At 39.1% G+C, this 19,138-nt stretch overlaps 1 protein-coding gene across 8 annotated transcripts in view; it reads right to left on the bottom strand.

Annotated features, from left to right (window-relative positions):
- The window catches only part of TNFRSF13B (TNF receptor superfamily member 13B), a 72,382-nt gene that overhangs the window by 35,830 nt on the left and 17,414 nt on the right, over window positions 1–19,138 (bottom strand). For 3 of the 8 annotated variants that reach the window (XR_016022830.1, XM_074319804.2, XM_074319805.2), the window contains exon 1: window positions 15,252–15,376. The exons of 4 other annotated variants lie outside the window; for them this stretch is intronic. Coding sequence is in view for 2 of the 4 variants with exons in the window: in XM_074319804.2 (XP_074175905.1) it covers window positions 15,252–15,312 (61 nt within the window). In the remaining 2 variants the exon portion in view is untranslated. Of the gene's footprint in view, window positions 1–100; window positions 192–15,251; window positions 15,377–19,138 lie in introns of those variants that run through there. One more of the 8 variants, XM_074319810.2, reaches the window with a different exon arrangement.

Here is a 19,138-nt window from a genome sequence, read left to right as displayed (position 1 = left end):
TCCAAATAGGATAAGCTCAAAGAGACCCACACTGAGATACATTGTAATAAAATTGTCAAAACCCAAAGACAAAGAGAGAATTATGAAAGCAGCAACTTGCCATATACAAGGGATCCTCAATAAAATTAACAGCTGATTTCTCATCATAAACCATGGAGGCCAGAAAGCGATAAGATGATATATTTAAAGTCCTAAAAGAAAAAAGAAAAAACCTGTCAACCAAGAACTGTATATCCATTATTGAAAGCGTTGATTGATAAGGGGAACTCACACAATACAACAACAAAAAAACAAACAACTGAATTGAAAAATGGGCAGAGGACCTGAAGAGACATTTCTCCAAGGAGGACATACAAATGGCCAGTAGACACATGAAAAAATGCTCAACATCACTAATCATCAGAGAAATGCAAATAAAAACCACAATGAGATATCACCTCACCCCAGTCAGAATGGCTATCATCAACAAGACAAATAATAGCACGTGTTAGAGAGGCTGTGGAGAAAAAGTAACCCTCATATAATGTTAGTGGGAATGCAGATTGGTGCAGCAGCTATGGAAGGCAGTTTGGAGGTTCCTCAAAAAGTTAAGAATAGAATTACCATATGACCCAACAATCCCTCTCTATCCAAAAAATCTGAAAACATTTATCTGTAAACATATATGTGCTTCTATGTTCATTGCAGCGTTATTTACAGTAGCCAAGACATGGAAATAATCAAAGTGCCCTTTGATAGATGATTGGATAAAGAAGATGTGGTATATATATCTACAATGGAGTACTATTCTGCCATAAGAAAAGATGAAATAATGCCATTTGCAACAACATTGATGGATCTTGAGCTTATTATGCTAAGTGAAATAAGTCAAACAGAAAAAGCCAAGAACCATATGGTTTCACTGATATGAGGGATATAAAATTGAAAACAACAAAGGAACAAGACAAACAAATGAAGAAACAAAAACTCATAGACACAGACAATAGTTTAGTGGTTACCAGAGGGTAAGTGGGGAGGGGGTTGGTAGATGAGGGTAAAAGTGATCAAATATATGATGATGGAAGGAGAACTGACTTTGGGTGGTGAACACACAATGTGATATATAGATGATGTATTACAGAATTGTACACCTGAAACTGATGTAACTTTACTAACAATTGTCACCCCAATAAACTTTAATAAAAAAAATTGTATATCCAGCAAAACTAGTTTTCAAAAATTGAGAAATTAAGACATTTCTAGATAACCAAAAGCTAAGAGAGTTCATTACCAGTAGACCTACCCTACAAGAAATGCTAAAGGGAGTCCTTCATGCTTAAATGAAAGTACAGTAGACAATAACTTGAAGCCATAAGAAAAAATAAGGAACACTGGTAAAGGTAACTACATAGGTAAATATAAAAGCTAGTATTATTGTACTTTTTAGGTGGTTTGTAACTCTTCTTTTTTCCTATATGACTTAATGGGCCTGTACATAAAACAATGATTATAAACCTATGCAACCGGGCATAAAATGTATAAAGAGGCAATCTGTGACAACAATATAAATGGGAAGGGACAGAGATATAAGAGGAGAGTGTTTGTATACTACTCAAACTAAGTTAGTATTATTCAAAATTTTTAAATGTTAATTGTAATCCCCAAGGTAACCACTAAGAAAATAACAACAAACAAACAAACAAACAAAAACAGAAAACAGAAAAGGAAAGAAAAAGGGAATCAAAATGGTGCACTAAAAGTAATCAACTAAATAGAAGAAAGGGTAGTAATGGAGAAATTGAGGAATAAAAAAAATATATAAGATATACAGAAAACAAATAGATAAATGACAGAAGTAAATCCTTCTTTATCAGTAATCACATTATTGTAAATGAACTAAGCTCCCCTTTTAAAAAGCAGAAATTGTCAGATTGGATTTAAAAAGAAAACAGTACCCCTCTAATATGCTGTCTACAAGAGTCTTACTTTAGATAAAAGGACATGAAGAGGTTGAAAATAAAACAGTGAACAAATATATTCCATGCAAATAATAACCAAAAGAGCTGAAGTGGCTATATTATTGTCGACAAAATAGACTTTAAATCAAAAGGTGTTACAAGAGTCAAAGAAGAACAATATATATTGATAAAAGGTTTGATACAGTAAGAAGATATAACAATTATAAACATATATGCACACAACAACACAGCCCCAAAACATGAAAGTAAAATGACAGAATTGAAGGGAAAAATACAATAATATCTACAATCATATTGGGATATTTCAATACACCACTTTCAGTAATAGATAGCAGAACCAGACAAAAAATCAATAAGAAAAGAGGGGACTTGAACAACACTATAACCCAATTACATATAACAACACTATAAGCCAATTACATATAACAGACATATGGACAACACTACACTCAACAGCAGAATACAAATTCTTCTCAAGTGTACACAGAACATTCTCCAGGATAGATAACATACCAGGTCACAAAACAAGTCTTAATAGTTTTGAAAAGATTGAAACCATTCAAAGTATCTTTTCTGATCAAAATGGAATGGAACTGAAAGTCAGTAACAGAAGAAAAACTGGAAAATTCACAAATATGTTGAAATTAAACACCACACTGTTAAATAACCAATGGGTCAAAGAACAAATCACAAAGAAAATTAGAAAATACCTTGAGATAAATGAAAACAAAAACACAACATACCAAAAGTAATGGGATACAGTGAAAGTAATGCTAAGAGGCACATTTGTAGCTGTGAATGCATACACTAAGAAAGAAGACATTTTCAAATCATAACCTAACTGTATACCATGAGGAACTAGAAAAAGAAGAGAGCAAATTAAACCCAAAGTAGCATAGGAAAGAACTAATAAATATTAGAGAAGAGATAAATGAAATCGATAATATAAAAACTAAAAGAGAAAATCAATAAAACCAAAAGTTGGTTCTTTAAATAGTTTAATAAAATTAACAAACCTTTTTCTAGACTGACTAAGTAAAAGAGAGGAGCATAAAATTACTAAAATCAGAATTGAAAGTGAGGGTATAGATTATGAGAAAGTACTATGAACAATTATACACCAACAAGTTGAATAATGCAAATAAATGGACAAATTCCCAGAAACATACAATCTACAAAAACTGACACATGAAGAAAGAATATCTGAATACACCTATAACAAGTAAGGAGATTGAATCAGTAATCAGAAACCTCCTAACAAAAAGCCCAGGAACAGATGGCTTCACTGGTGAATTCTGCCAAACATATAAGGAAGAGTTAGCATTAATCCTTCTCAGACTCTTCAAAAAAAAAGTTGAAGAGAAGAAAGATACTTCCTACCTCATTCTATGAGGTCAGCTAATTACACTAATACCAAAGCCTAACAATGACATCAAAAGAAAAAAAATCACAGACCAATATGCCTTATGAATATATATGTATGAATCCTCAACAAAATATTAGCAAATTAAATCCAACAGCATATTAAAAGGGTTATACACCATAACCAAGTGGGATTTATTCCCATAATTGTATGATGGTTCAAAATATGAAAATTAATCAGTGTAATACACCATATTAAAGAATGAATTAAAAACTAAGTAATTATCTCAATTGATTCAGAAAAAGCATTTGACAAAATTTAACACCTTTTCATGATAAAAACACTCAGTAAAATAGAAATAGAAGAGAACTTCCTCAACATGAAAAAAGCCATATACGTATGAAAAACCCACAGTTGACATTATACTTAATGGTGAAAGACTGAAAGCTTCTCCCGTAAGATGAGCAACAAGACAAGAGTGCCTGCTTTTACTACTTTAATTCAACATAGCATTGGAAATTCTAGCCAAAGTAATTAGACAAGAAATAAAGGTATCCAAATTGGAAAGAAAAAAATAAAATGATCTCTGTTCACAGATAACATGATCGTATATGTAAACTCTCTAAAACCTACACACACAAAAAAACCTGTTAGAACTAATAAAAGAATTCAGCAATGCTGCAGGATACAAAATCAACACACAAAGATCAGTTGCATTTATGTAAGCATTTGCAATGAACAATACTAAAAGGAAATTAAGAAACAATTCCATTTACAAAAGCATAAAAAAAGAATAAAGTACTTAGGTGTGAATTTAAGCAAAGTGATGAAAGAAGTATACCCTGAAAACTACAAAACATTGCTGAAATTAAAGAAAACTTAAATAAAAGACATCCCATGTGCATGGATCGGAAGATGATAATAACAATATTGTGATGATGTTAATACTACCCAAAGTGATCCATAGGATAAATGTAATCCCTAACAAAATCCCAATGATTTTTTTACACAGAAAAACCAATTCTCAATATTCATATGGAATTGTGAGAGACCCCAAACATGCCAAAAAGTATTGACGAATAACAAGAACAAAGTTGGTGGACTTACGCTTCTTGATTTCAAAACTTACTATAAAGTTAAAGTAAACAGTGTGATACTGGACTAAAGACAGACACACAGACCAGTGAAATAGAATAAAAACCAAGAATAAATTCTCACATATACAGTCAAGTGATTTTCAGCAGGGGTGCCAAAACTAAATGGTGCTGAGAAAACAGTATATCCACATGCAAAAGAATGAAGTTGGACTCTTAGCTGAAAACATATACAAAAATTATCTTAAAATGTATGGAAGATCTAAACGTGGGGGTTAAAACAATAAAACTTTTGGGAGAAGGCAAGGGGAAATCTTCATGCATTGAATTTGGCAATAACATTTTGGATATGACACCTAGACTTCATCAAAGTAAAAAACCTTTGTGCATCAAAGGATACTATCAAGAAAGTGAAAAGTCAACTCACAGAATGGGAGCAAATATTTACAAATCGTATCTTTGATAAGGGATTAATATCCACCGTATATGAAGAACTCAAAACTCAATGATAAAAAACAACTAAAATCAAAACTGCACAAAAGATTTGAATCAACATTACTCAATAGAAGATATACAAATGGCCAATAAGCATACAAAAAAAGTGCTCAAGCAAAACCATAATGAGATACCACATCCATTAGGATGACTATTATTTATAAAGGGAGGGGAATAACAAGGGTTGGAGAGGATGTGGGGAAATTCAAATCCTCATGTATTGATCATGGGAATGTAAAATGGTGCAGCCGCTACAGAAAACAATTTGGCAGTTCCTTAAAACTTTAAACATAGAACTACCATATGACTCAGCAATTCCAAATCCAAAAGAACTGAAAGCAGTGATTCAAACAGATACTTGTACACCAATATTCATAGTAGTTATTATTCACAATAGCCAAATGGTGGGAAACCCAGGTGTTCATCAACAGATGAAAGGATAAATAAAATGTGATATATATGAATATTATTCAGTTATTAAGATGAGTTAAGTACTGATACATGCTATAACATGGGTGAAATTTAAATACATTATGCTAAGTGAAATAAGCCAGACAGAAAGGGCCAAATATTGTATAATTCCACTCAGATGAGGTAACTAGAATAGTCAAAATAATGAAGTTAGAAAGTAGATTAGAAGTTACCAGGAGCTACGGGTTGGGGGATTTTGGGAGGTATTGCTTAATGGTTACAGAATTTCTGTTTGGGTAATGAAAAAGTTTTGGGTATAGACAGTGGTGATGGTAGCACAAGATAGGGCATGTACACTTAAAAATGACTAAAATGGTAAATTTTGTGGAAGTCCCTCCTGAGGAATACGGGGTCACAGCCCCACGCCAGGCTCTCCAGCCCAGGGTTCCAATACCAGGGAGAGAAGTCCCCATAATTTCTGGCTGTGAAAACCAGTGGAGATTGTGGCTGAGTGAGACAAGCCTGCTGGAGTCCCAAACATTCCTCTTAAAGGGCTCTGCACAGACTTATATGCTGATGGACTCACTTGCTCTGAGCTCCAAGGTGGGGCAGCAGCTTGAAACGTGTCAGGGACATATGAGGAGGAACTGAATTATCTGACATCAGGGAGAGGGCTAGAGGGGCAGTTTTCTCCCAGACAAAAGTCCTAACAGAAGCCATTGTTCCTTTTTAGAACCCTCCCCTCCAACCAGTGTGCAGATGCAGGCAGGTGCCATATCTGAGTCTCCATCAACCTGACTAATCACCATTAGCCCCACCCTGGTGATTCCCTAAGACCCCAGACCCGCCCAACTTGCAGGCCCACCCAAGCTGCTTCCAGTGGCTTTTATGTTCAAACAGCCTGTCTTGGCTTGCACTGGGGACTTTCCCAAAAATGTCTCAAAGGTTCACAAACCCCAAACAGATAGCATCCGTCCTTGGCATACCCTGTACCTCTTGCTAAGTGGCCCCAAACCCAGCACTAGTGACAGCCAGCCTCAGTTCACAGCTTAGCCCCTCTCAGGCACTTCGAAGCCCAGCACAAGTGGCAACCATCTATAGATTACTTTGTAGCTCATACCAGAGGACCAGATAATCACCTCCATAAATGACACACCAAAAGGGTGGACTTGACAGGCACCAGAGCCCCACTAAAATGAATCCTGTTCCGTGGGGTCAGCCCCAGCACATAGCTCCTCTGTTGTAGTCACAGCCAGTCCTCACAGCCAGTCAGCCTGAGGGTCAATCCCTCCCATTGACATGCCAATAACAATCAAGACTCAACTACAACAGGGGGGCACACACAACCAACACAAGGGACACACCTGGAGCACCTGGTTCAGGTGACCAGAGATACTGCACTACAGGGCCCCACAGGACACCTGCTACATAAGGCCACACTACCAAGACCAGGAGATACAGCAGCTTTACCTAATACATAGAAACAAACAGGGAGGCAGCCAAAGTGAGAAGACAAAGAAATATGTCTCAAATGAATGAACAGAACAAGACTCCAGAAGAACTAAACAAAATGGAGACAAGCAATCTACCTGATGCAGAGTTCAGAACACTGGTTATAAGGATGCTCAATGAACTTAGAAGAAGAGTAGATGAACTCAGGGAGAACTTTAACAAAGAGATAGGAAACATAAAAATAGAGACAGGAAACATTTTTTTAAAAGACGGAAATTAAGAATACAATAACCAAAATGAAGAATAGATTAGAGGGAATCAATAGTAGATTAAATAAAGCAGAGGATCGAATCAGCAATTTGGAGGATAAGGTGGCAGAAAAAGCCCAACCAGAATATAAAAGAGAATAAAAAAAATTAGGACAAAATTCAAAAACTGAGGGGCCTCTGGGACAACATCAAGCATACCAAGATTCACATCATATAGGCATCCAAAGGAATATACAGAGAGCAAGGAATTGAAAAGCTATTTGAAGAAATAATGACAGAAAACTTTCCTAACCTGGCAAAGGAAATAGACATACAAGTCTAGGAAGTGCAGAGAGTCCCAAACAAGGTGAACCCGAAGAGGCCCACATCAAGACACATCAAAATTAAAATGCCAAAGCTTAAAGACAAAGAAAGAACCTTAAAAACAGCAAGAGAAAAGCAGTTAGTTACCTATAAGGAAGCGCCCATTAGATTATCAGCTGGTTTCTCAAAAGAAACTTCACAGGCCAGAAGGGATTAGCAGGAAATATTCAAATTGATGAAAAGTCAGGACCTACAACCAAGATTATTCTACCCAGCAAAGCTATCATTTATAATGGAAGGACAGATAAAGAGCTTCCCAGACAAGAAACAGTTAAAGGAGTTCATCATTATCAAACCAGTATTACAAGAAATATTAAAGGGACTTCTTTAAGAAGAAGAAAAAAGATAGAAAAAATGAATAATAAAGTAACAATGACTACTTACCTATCAATAATTACTTTAAAGGTAAATGGATTAAAAGCTGCAATCAAAAGCCATAGGGTGTCTTAATGCATAAGAAAACCCTTATGTATGCTGCCTACAAAAGACCCACTTCAGATTGGAAGACACACAGACTGAAAGTAAAGATATGGAAAATGATACTTCATGAAAATGGAACTGGAAAAAAAAAACCTGGAGTAGCAATAGTTCTATCAGATAAAATAGACTTTAAAACAAAGGCTATAACAAGAGGCAAAGAAGGACTCAGTAATTCCACTTCTGGGTGTTTATCTGAAGAAACCCAAAATACTAATTTGAAAAGACATCCGAGGTGTGATAAAAAAATATGGTGAATGTTTAAATTTTAGAAATTTATTACAGTAAAAGACATGTTACCATTAATTTCCCTCAAAATACTCCCCCTTACTTCAAACACACTTATCCCATTGTTCTTGCCACTTTCTGAAGCAGTTCTGGAAGTCCTCTTTCATGAGTGTCTTTAGTTGTGCTGTCATGGCTGCCTTGATGTCCTGAATCATTTTGACTATGGGGAAGAGCCAGAAGTCGCATGGTGCCAGATTCAGTGAATAAGGTGAATGAGGACATTCCGTAATGTTTTTATTTGATAGAAATTGCCATATACCAGAAGCAATGTGTGACACAGAGCATTGTCATGATGGAGGATGATTTACAGCACATTTTAAAACATTCTTCTCTCAACCGTAGCTCACACCGAACTGACTGCACCAAACAAGTTGAAACTTGTCACACATTGTTACTAAGGTTCTACGTGTCGCTTCCCATATTGAAGATCCCTGCCTTTCCATTGGATGGCAGCAGCATTCACTATATTTTGTGATCATACCTCGTATGCATCTCTATGTTCACTGCAGCATTACTTACACTTGCCAAGATATGGATATAAACAAAATGTCCATCAATGGACAACTGGATAAAGAAGAAGTGGTACATGTATATAATGGAATATTAGCCATAACAACAACAAAATATGAAATCTTGCCATCTGCAACAACATGGATGAAACTAGAGGGTATTGTGCTAAGTGAAATAAGTCACACAGAGAAAGACAAATACCATATGATTTCACGTCTATGTGGAATGTAAAAAGCAAATTAAATGACCAAACAAAACGGAAACAAACTCATAGATACAGAGAACATTTTGATGGTTGCCAGATGGGAGGGGTGGGGATTGAAGGGGTGGGCAAAAAAGGGGAAGGGATTAAGATATGCAAATTGCCAGTTATAAAAACAGTCACAGGGAATGTAAAGTGCAGCATAGGGACTATAATCAATAATATTGGAAGAACTCTGTATGGTGTCAGATGGATGCTGAACTTATCAGGGTCACCGCTTCATAAGTTATATAAATGTCTAATCACTATGTTGTACACCTAAAACTAATATAATATTATATGTCAACTATTATTTAAAAATAAAAACTTATTTTAGAAAGAAAAAAAAAAAAGGATTTGCCACAGTTCAGTGACATAATGTGAGTGAGAGCAAAGGTGCCTGTGGTGGGGAGAGCACACCTGAGCCACCACCGAATCGCCTTGGGAAAAGGCCTGTAAAATGGGGATTATAGGCTCTCCTTTGCAGAGAAAGTTTTTTCAAGGACATGACAAGTACATAACTGGCCCAAGACATGATCGCGAAATGGTAGTTATTGTACTGATATAAGTGGTATAAAATATAAGGGATTATTTATAATCATTTATATTACATCAAATTAGTAGTACTCCAGGCCTGAGAACTGCTATCCAGAACCTCACCTTGTAGCTCAAGCATCATAATTTTCCAGACATTTGTCCCCATAGCTGCCTTGTCACCTTGCCTCTCCTCTGAGCCTTCCAGTATGATTATGTGGCGTGAGCACCCCTACCTGCTGATGTTCCTTGTTTTAAAATTCGACATTGGAGGGTGTAGCCATTCTGCCTCCTTATACGGTCTCATTCATCTCTGAATCCACTGACTTCCATAATACCAGGCACATAGTAGGTCCTTGACAAATGCTCAAAAATGACCAAATATCTTATACATAGTTGCCCTCAGTAAAGACTTGTAGAATGAAAAGCAGTCTTGGTTCTTGCACTGTGTTACACACAGTTAGGCTGAGATAATATCTGAGTTTTATTCTGCTCCCTCCGCTGCTTGCATTTCCTCTATTCAAGTAGGACTCCGGGGAGAGGTGTCCCGGTTGGGGGGTGGGGAGAGAGGAAAGTAGAAATCCTGGCTTTTGCTTTCATAACTTAGGGGAAAGGATTCTTGGTACAAAGTGACTGGGCCAGAAACGAGCACAGAAAATAATTTCTCCTAGATTGAAAAACATAGCCTAAAGATTTAAATGTGAAAAATGAATAAAATTATTAAAAGCTCTAGAGAAGAAACCATCTGATAATTTCTTTATAACTTTGGAGTATGAAAGACCTTTCTAACTATGACCCCAAAACCAAAATCTATAAAAGATTGATAAATAGACTACACAAAACACCCAAACAAAAAACTTCCGCGTGATAAAAAACACCTTAAGGAAAGTCCAACGACAAATGAAAAATGGGAACAAAACATTTGCAACTCATATCTAAAGAGTAAACAGAACGGAAAAGAGTAGATACCCAACAGAGAACTGGGAAAAGGCAACGAACAGACAATTCACAGACAGTATAAAGACGCCTGGTCCTTTTCCTAAGAGACATGCAAATTCAAACCACGCTGATGTCATCTCCCACCTAATAAATTGTTAAAAATCCAGAGCTTAATAGCACCTACCGTGTTTCCCCGAAAATAAGACCTAGCCGGACCATCAGCTCTAATGCGTCTTGTGGAGCAAATATTAATATAAGACCCAGTATTATATTATATTATACCATACTATATTATATAAGACCTAGTATTATATCACATTACATTACATTACATTGTATTATATTATATTACATTACATTACATTACATTACATTATATTATATTATATTATATTATACTATACTATATTATATAAGACCCGGTCTTATATTATATTAAAATAAGACCAGGTCTTATATTAATTTTTGCTCCAAAAGATGCATTAGAGCTAATGGTATGGCTAGGTCTTATTTCCGGGGAAACACGGTATTGGCAGTCATGAGGAAAGTGGCATTCTCATTTATTATGGGAGGAAAGGAAGTAAGAGTAACCCTCATGGAAAGCAATTTGGCAACACTTGTCAATATTGCTGATGCATTTACCCATTAATACAGTGACTAAACTGGGATTTATCCCAGAGTGCCAAATAACAAATTCATTGCAGCAATGTTTGTAATAGCAGAAGACTGGAAATAACCCAAATATCCATCAATAGGGGACTGACGGACTGAATTATAGTATGCTTATGCGCAGGACTATTATGCAGCTATTAAAAAAAGAAATGAGGAAGCTCTTTATATATTGCTATGGAAAGAACTCCAAGATATATTAAGTGGAAAAACAAAAATACAAAACAAGGTATATAACAGCATGGCTCATAGGCTTCCTTCCTTCCTTTTTTTTTTTTCTTCCTTCCTTCCTTCTTGCAAAAGGGAAAGTTCTAATCTGTAAATGCATAAGTGTTGGTGTTTACATAAAGAAACACTGTAAAGAAACAAAAACCAAAAAAACACACCAGTGTTTTGAATAAATTACTTAGGAATAAATTTAACAAAAGAATTAAAAACTTGTACATTGGAAACTATAAAACATTGTTGAAAGAAATAAAAGCAGACCTAATTTAAAGAATATGGCTAAGATGGTAATACTTCTCAAATTGTTCTACAGCTTTAATGCAATTCCAATAAAAATCCCAGCTGACTTTTCTGCAGAATTTGACAAGCTGATCCTAAAATTATATGGAAATGCAAGAGACCCAGAAGAGCCAAAACAATCTTGAAAAAGAAAAAATAAAGTTGGAGGACTCACACTTGCCAATTTCAAAACTAACTACAAAACAACAGTGAATAAGACAGTGTGGCACTGGCATAACGATAGACATAGATCAACAGAATAAAATTGAGAGTCCAAAAATAAAGCCTAACATTTATGGTCAATTGATTTTCAACAAAGGTACCAAGACAATTCAGTGGGAGACAGGATAGTCTTTACAACAAATAGTGCTGAGACAAGTGGATAGCCAAGCGCAAAAGAATGAATTTGGACCCGTCTCACACCATACACAAAAACTAACTCACAGTAGACCATAGACCTAAATGTAAGAGCTAAAACTAGACAACGCTTTTTTAAAAAGGGGGGCAGAAATCTCATGGGTTAGGGAATGACATCAAATGCACAAATGATTAAAGAGAAGATTGAGCAATTGGACTTCATCAAAATTAAAATTTTTATGTTTTACAGAACACCATCAAGAAAATAAAAGGACAATCCACAGACTTGGAGGAAATGTTTGCAAATCATGTATGTGATAAGGGGTTTGTATCAGAACATGTAAAGAACTCGTATAACTGAATAATGAAAGGACAAGTAATCCAATTTAAAACAGGGTTAAGGAGTTAAATAGACATTTTCTCCAAAAAAAATACATGAATGGCTAAGAAGCACAAGAAAAGATACTCAACATCATTTGTCATTAGAGAAATGCAAATCAAAACCACACGGAGATACCTACTAGGATGGCTATAATGAAAAAGGCAGACAAAGACAAGTGTTGACGAGAATGTTGAGAAACTGGAACCCTCAGGCAGTAAGTAGATTATAAAACAGTGCAGCCACTTTGGAAAATAGGTTGGCAGTTCCTCAAAATGTTAAACACAGACTTACCACATGACCCAACAATTCCACTCCCAAGAGAATGAAAACATATCCACCCAAATACTTGTCCAGGAACGTTCATAGCAGCATTATTCATAATAACAAAAAAGTACAAACAACCCAAATGTCCTCAGCCGACGAGTGAATAAATAAAATGAGGCATATCCATTAAAATAGAATATTTGGCCATAAAAAGGAATGAAGTACTGCTACACACTACAACACGGATGAATCTCAAAAACATTATGCTAAGTAGAAGAAGCCGGTCACAAGACACCACATTCCATTTTTATAACTTGTCCAAAATACCTACATCTATGGAGACAGGAAGCAGATTAGTGGTAGCCTAGGGCTGGGGGTGGGGAGGCACGAGGAGTGACCAGGTTTCTTCTGGGGATGACTGAAATGTTCTAAAATTAGATTATAGTGATGGTTACACCACTCTGCCAATCTTCTTAAAGAAATGGAATTGTATACTTTAAACAGGTGAACTTTATGACATGTAAATTATAACTAAATAAAGCTGTGTATTCTACGGGAGGCAGGAACTGGGCAGACAGAAGACAAGGCGGGAAGGCTTTCTATTATATAACTTTTTATATTTTCTGGTCTTCCAACATGTAACGACTATATATTCAACAAGCAAATTTTAAAAATAAGAGGATCAAACAAAATTAAAAAGAAACCCGACCGCTCCCCTCATTTGGGGGGAGGAGAAGGAGAAAGCTGCCACCCACCCCAACCAACTGGGAAGCGATGGGTGGGTAGACAGTGGGTTAGCTCGGACAAGGGAAGCCTTAGAGAGCTTTCAAAACCTGTTCGTCATCGGGAAGCAACCAAGCCACTGGCCCTAAAGGGGACATCTGTACCAACTGGCCAGATCGCAGACACCTCGCTGACCAGTGGGTACTGTCCCTGCTCCCCCTTCTTCCACCACCACCTGGACCTACATAAAATCCCAGAACCATCATCCAGCCTCAACGAGGGGCAGGAACACCCCCAAATTGACACCTGCCAGGCAGAACAGAAGCTTAAGAAAGAAGCTCCATTAACATATGGGGAAGAACTCCTGTGTGGGCCCGGCTCACACCCTGGGCTCTCCTGCACGCTGAGGCCAGACAGCAGCCAGAAGAGACGGCTTGGAGCCTCCGGCCTGTATTTCCTCACGTATTTGGCCCCTTAATAGGTGCTATATCAAGAAAGACCTCTGTGGTCAAATCAATTTGAAAATCATTGGGTTAAAGGTCAAAGCACTATAACTGCAGCCCCTCTGAGACCCTTTGCTTGTGAATCTTTAAATGGGGCTCCGGTAGGTTCAAGACGCTTTTATGTTTTTGAGGAACATCTAGTGTGACAGAGGCCCTTCTTCATTTTACAGCTGAGGAAACAGAGCCCAGAGAGGTAAAGGGGATCACCCCAGGTCATGCAGCAAATCTGTGAACAGCGGGAGCTGGAACTCCTGACTCCCAGCCAGGGCTGATTCTACTGCACCAGGTCACAGCTTCCTGACTCACGGTCCCGGGCAATCTCTGTAAACTGCCTGGTCCAACTCTCAGATATTTTATATATTTGAGCCCTTAGTTTGGGGACATGTCTGGGGTTCTGTGGTCGCTGGAAATACGAGGGAATCAGAGAAAAGATGCCCTCCCTGCCTAAGGTGCAGGGGGCAAAGCAGCAGGGAGCGGCATACAGATCCAGGCCATGCCACTCATGGCCACGACACATCCTCAAATCCGGCCTTGGGTCCCCTCTGCAAGATGACGGACTTGAACCTGCTCATCTGCTTTAGCAACCTATGTGCTGAACAAACCTTTAAAACCTGCCCTGATCAAAATTCCTCAAGATAAATGATCCAGTTTCTTCAAGAAATAAGAAGCAAGGAAACGAACAGTGAGACAGAATGGTAATTGTTATAGATTAAAACATATAACAGAATGTATAGTGTGGGCTGTCTTTGGATCCTAATTTGAACAAATCACTTGGAAAGACATTGATAAGACAACTGAGACAGTCTGACCACTGGCTATTTGGTGACACTAAGGAATCATTCTTTTCAGAAGTGGTCATGGTATGATGGACGGTTAGTTTTTTTGGTTTTGTTTTTTAAATAGTTTTTGTTTTTAAGAGATAAATCCTGAGGTATCTACAAATCAAACAACGTGGTGTTTGGAATTTGCTTTGAAATGATGCCCCCCCGCCCCCCAGTAGGGCCGAAGGCGGTAAATGAGGGACATGGATATTATAAGGTTGACCATATATTGATAATTGTTGAAGCTGGTTGATGTATGCAAGAGGGTGTGTTAGACTCTCCTCTCTACTTTTGCTTAAGTGTCAACTTCAAAAGAAAATACTTTTAAAATGTCCTGATCAATTTGGCTCTGGGTTCTGGGACCAGCTTGGAGTGGGGTGGGGGTCACGGAGGGAATTCCTGTCTGCGTGGCTCACCCTCCTGCCTCACCACTCCTTTCCTGGAATACAAGGCGCAGACCCCCAAAGGCCCAGACTCGGGGTTCTGCACATGCGGGGGCGTGGGGAGGCCCCTGGACCGCCTGAGGTTGCTTACCTCCTGTGGGCGCCACGCCCACCAAACCCCACTGAACCCACACCCGGCCCCCAGGCCAAGCCCTCCTCGCGCCCACTCGCCTGCCTCCGCAGTTACTCACATGGCTCCTCCTGGCCTGCCCCGCTCCAGCCACCTCGCCTGCTCCGGCCCAGGCCACTCATTACTCAGGATGTTATTATTAGGCTTAGATTTGATTAGTGCCTAGCCTGCACTTCCTGGGTTTTCCCCACAACCTGTAAAATGTAAATCAGCAGAAACTACTCCCACCCCCACGCCTGCGCAGTCTGTCTCAGGGGCTGAGGTGGGTGGACTTGACGCTCCAGGACTTGGGTCTGGTGCTGTTTGCTGAAGCCGCACTGCACTCACGGTGCCCACAAGGACGCAAAGAGCCGGGGAAGAGCTGGCTTGGCCTTAGGATGGGGTTGAAACTCTAGTTTGGCCCAGATCTGGCCTTGGCCCATCATTTGGGCCGGGTCTCCTGCTCCAGTGTACGCACCCCACGCTGCAGCCAGGGTGAACCAGTTCTGCAGCCTCCAAGCGTTGCTCAGGCACCTTCCCGCTTCCTGGACAACCTTTTCATATTTTATTGCCTGATACTCTCCTGTTTCTTCTTCAGGTGCCAACTCCTCCAGGAAGACATCCCTGACTGCTCCAGGCCAGGTTAGGAGCCCATTCTGTGCTTCCTAAGGCCTGTTCTTACCCCTATCAAAGAACTCAAGAGGCTGACACTAGAGCCAGACAGCCTGGGTTTGAATCTTGGCTCTGCCACTTACCAGTCTCGGTGGCAATATACTTAACTTCTCTGTGCCTCCATTTTCTCTTCTGTAAAATGGGTATAATAACGGTACCTGTCTCACAGGTTGTTATGAGAATGAAATTAGCTAACAGTTAAATTCTTAGAGCAAGTTCTTGGCACATAGTAAGTTCTCAATAAACGACATTAGCACTGTAAGGCTTATTACACTGTTGTAACTTTATTTCTATTCTATTTTCCCCGACTCCTCTGAAACCTCTGCAGGGATAGGAAGCCCAGTAGCTTAACGCTGGAGTGAGATGAATTTAGAAGTCATAGACAGCATGTGGAGTTTAGGAAGTAAACTTTGAGGAATGGGAAGAAGGATTCAGGCAGGTGGAGAAAAAGAGGGAAGGTTTTGGGACAGGTGAGAGGGCAGGACGGAGGAAAGCTGAAGGCTGATTTGGATGACAATGAGCCCAGGAGGAAAGGAAACACAAATGGTTGATAAACCTGAAAATCACTCATCAATACTCAGAAAAATACAATTTAAACAACAATGAAAAACTAATTTTCATCCAGTAGGTTTGCAAAGTCTTACAATTTGATAATGTTAAGTGCCGGAGGTAATCTAGGGAAATGTGAACTCACACCCTGCTGGGGGGAGGAGTTGGTACCGCCATTTTGGAGGGCAATCTGCCAGGGTCACTTAAACTGTGAACATACCCCTAACCCATGACCCAGAAATTCTTCTCCATACGCCACAGATGCACACAAATGTTCACCGAAGCACAGTTAACAATACCGAGCAACCCGAACAATGTAAATGCCCATCCAGCGGAGGATGGCTGAATAAGCAAGGTACAGAGATCATACCCCGGAGTCCTATGCAACAGGTAAGAAGAATGAGATAGATCTATAAAATTGTTGAGATGGGAAAGATTGTCAAGACAGATTGTTGAGTTGAAAAAACTAGTTTCCAGCATGATACTTACAGTAAGATGCCTTTAAGTAAAACAAACACACACACAAAGGGATACACACAAAGCTGCTCTGGATAGTCTGTGATCGCTTACCATGTTCCCCCAAAAATAAAACCGGGTCTCATATTAATTTTTGCTCCATTAGGGCTTATTTTCAGGGATGTCTTATTTTTTCATGTACAACAATCTACGTTTATTCAAATACAGTCATGTCTTCTTCTTCTGGAACATTGTCACAACGTACTAAATGCGTCCGTCTGGCTGATGATCTTAACTGGGGCTTATTTTTGGAGACACACGGTACCTGTGCAGGTGGTACAGAGGTCTGAAAGGATAGGTATGACGACACCGACTGCCTCCAGGTTGGGCAAAAGGGGCCCAGGCTTAGGGTTGACGGTAGAGGGGACCTTAGCCCTATTTGTAATGTTTTAATGTTTCACACGGAGAACATAATCAGGTATTACTTGTGTGAATGAAAAGTAATGAAACCACAGCTGGGCTGGTGAGGTAGATTTGGGAGCCAGAGGCAGGCAATCATAGATTCTGTTGCCTGTTGAAACAGGGCAAGCCCAGAGTCACTGTTGAATCCCTCCTTGCCTTCTGTTTGCATACCCCTTTTAGGACCACCATACAAAGCAGCTGGCTTCCGGAGGTTTAGCTCTGACCGTTAGAAAGCTCATCTCCATCTTTTGAGCAGACTGTGCTGTCCTTAAACGGACCCACTAGGCTGAATGCTGCTCTGTGAAGCCACATGCATTATCTTGGCCAATGAGGTAGCCCTTTGGAGTCTGAAGCCAGCGTAGGTTGGGTGTGAAATGGAAAACAAACTGCAACCTGACTTTTGGGGTGGCTGAGAATTGAATGGTAGGATTCCCTAACATCTCATTGCTGACCATTGCTTGTTAATGCTTTTACTCAAACACCATTTACAGATAATAGATTTTACTTGCTTTCTGTTTTCTTTAATTAAAGGTGTCATTTACCTGCGGTGAAATGCACGTATTTTAAGTGAGCCGGTCACTGAATGTTTATATATGTGCATACCCAGGCCACACTATCCAGATCTAGGCTTAGAACATGTGCAGCCCCTCATCCTTTCCTCCAGGTGGGACATCCCTCCCCAGATTAGCCACTATTCTGACTTCTGTCGCCATAGATTCCTTTTGCCTGTTTCTGAACGTTGTATAAATGGGAACACACAAATGGGATCATCTACTTTCTTCTGGCTTCTTTTGATTGACATTAGGTTTTATTAAACCAGGCAGAACAAAACTGTGGAGCACTTCGGGGGAAAGCTGTGTAGTCTCGTGGGCCTCATTTTCTCCCCAAATGGATGGACAGGAAGATCAAACAAGACAGCACAGGTGAAAGCACTGTGACCCTGTTCCCGCGCTGCCCGGCTGCAAGCAGAACAGGCGATGGAGTTTCTGAACCTCATTGAAACAGCACTTTCTGAGCTGTCTCCAGGGGAACACAGGATTTTCATTTTAAGTTCCACAATCAAAGTGACAGAATTACTTTGGAACCCAGAATAGAGATACCTTGTATACCTCAAGGTTTTTGAACTGGTTCATTCACATATGTATGCTTAAACAGTTACAATGAGCACATGCTAAAGACAAATTCCAGCAGTGTGAAAGGGAATAGAGCAAAGTACTTTTCTCTCCCATCTGGATACCCTAGACCGCTGTCTCCATACTCAAAGACAGCTGATCCTGTCCACACAGCCCTCCAGCAAAGCCCAGCATGTGTGTGTCATTGAATGATAGATACTGCTTCATCCCCCTCCCCCGTTTTTCGTTTTTCTTTTTACACACTTGCTGGCTTATATAGATTAAACACACTGTTGCCATGCTGCTTTTTTCACTTAAAAAGCCTATCAATGAGTCCTTCTCTCTCTTTTTTTTTTATTTTTATAAGAGTTTATTTGAATCAAATTGACAGCACATGCTGGGGAGCAAGATATCAAATGCTCCCTAGTCCTTCTCTTTGTAAATGAGCTCTTTAAATGCTCATTAGGAATAATAACAGCAGGCACTTACGAGTGTTCCAGGTACTGTTCTAAACACTCCACACACATCGTTTCACATATATTCTGTCTTCATGTCTCGTCAGATGGCTTACGTTCCTTAAGTGGAATTACTTGGTCAAAAGGAACAGTGTTATCTTGATCCATATTTTCCAATGAGACTATTCCAGTCTACACAAGAGCGTCTGTGACATTTTGGCCCCAAGGCTCCTGCCCACGCTAGGTGTTGTGGTCTCTCTGAG

The sequence above is a fragment of the Rhinolophus sinicus genome, chromosome 12 (genome assembly GCF_057876585.1).
Source record: "Rhinolophus sinicus isolate RSI-liver-muscle chromosome 12, RSI-T2T, whole genome shotgun sequence".
NCBI classification, from domain to species: Eukaryota; Metazoa; Chordata; class Mammalia; order Chiroptera; family Rhinolophidae; genus Rhinolophus; species Rhinolophus sinicus.
Note: the sequence above shows the minus strand (reverse complement) of the source record. Positions and strands in the feature narration are given on the sequence as shown.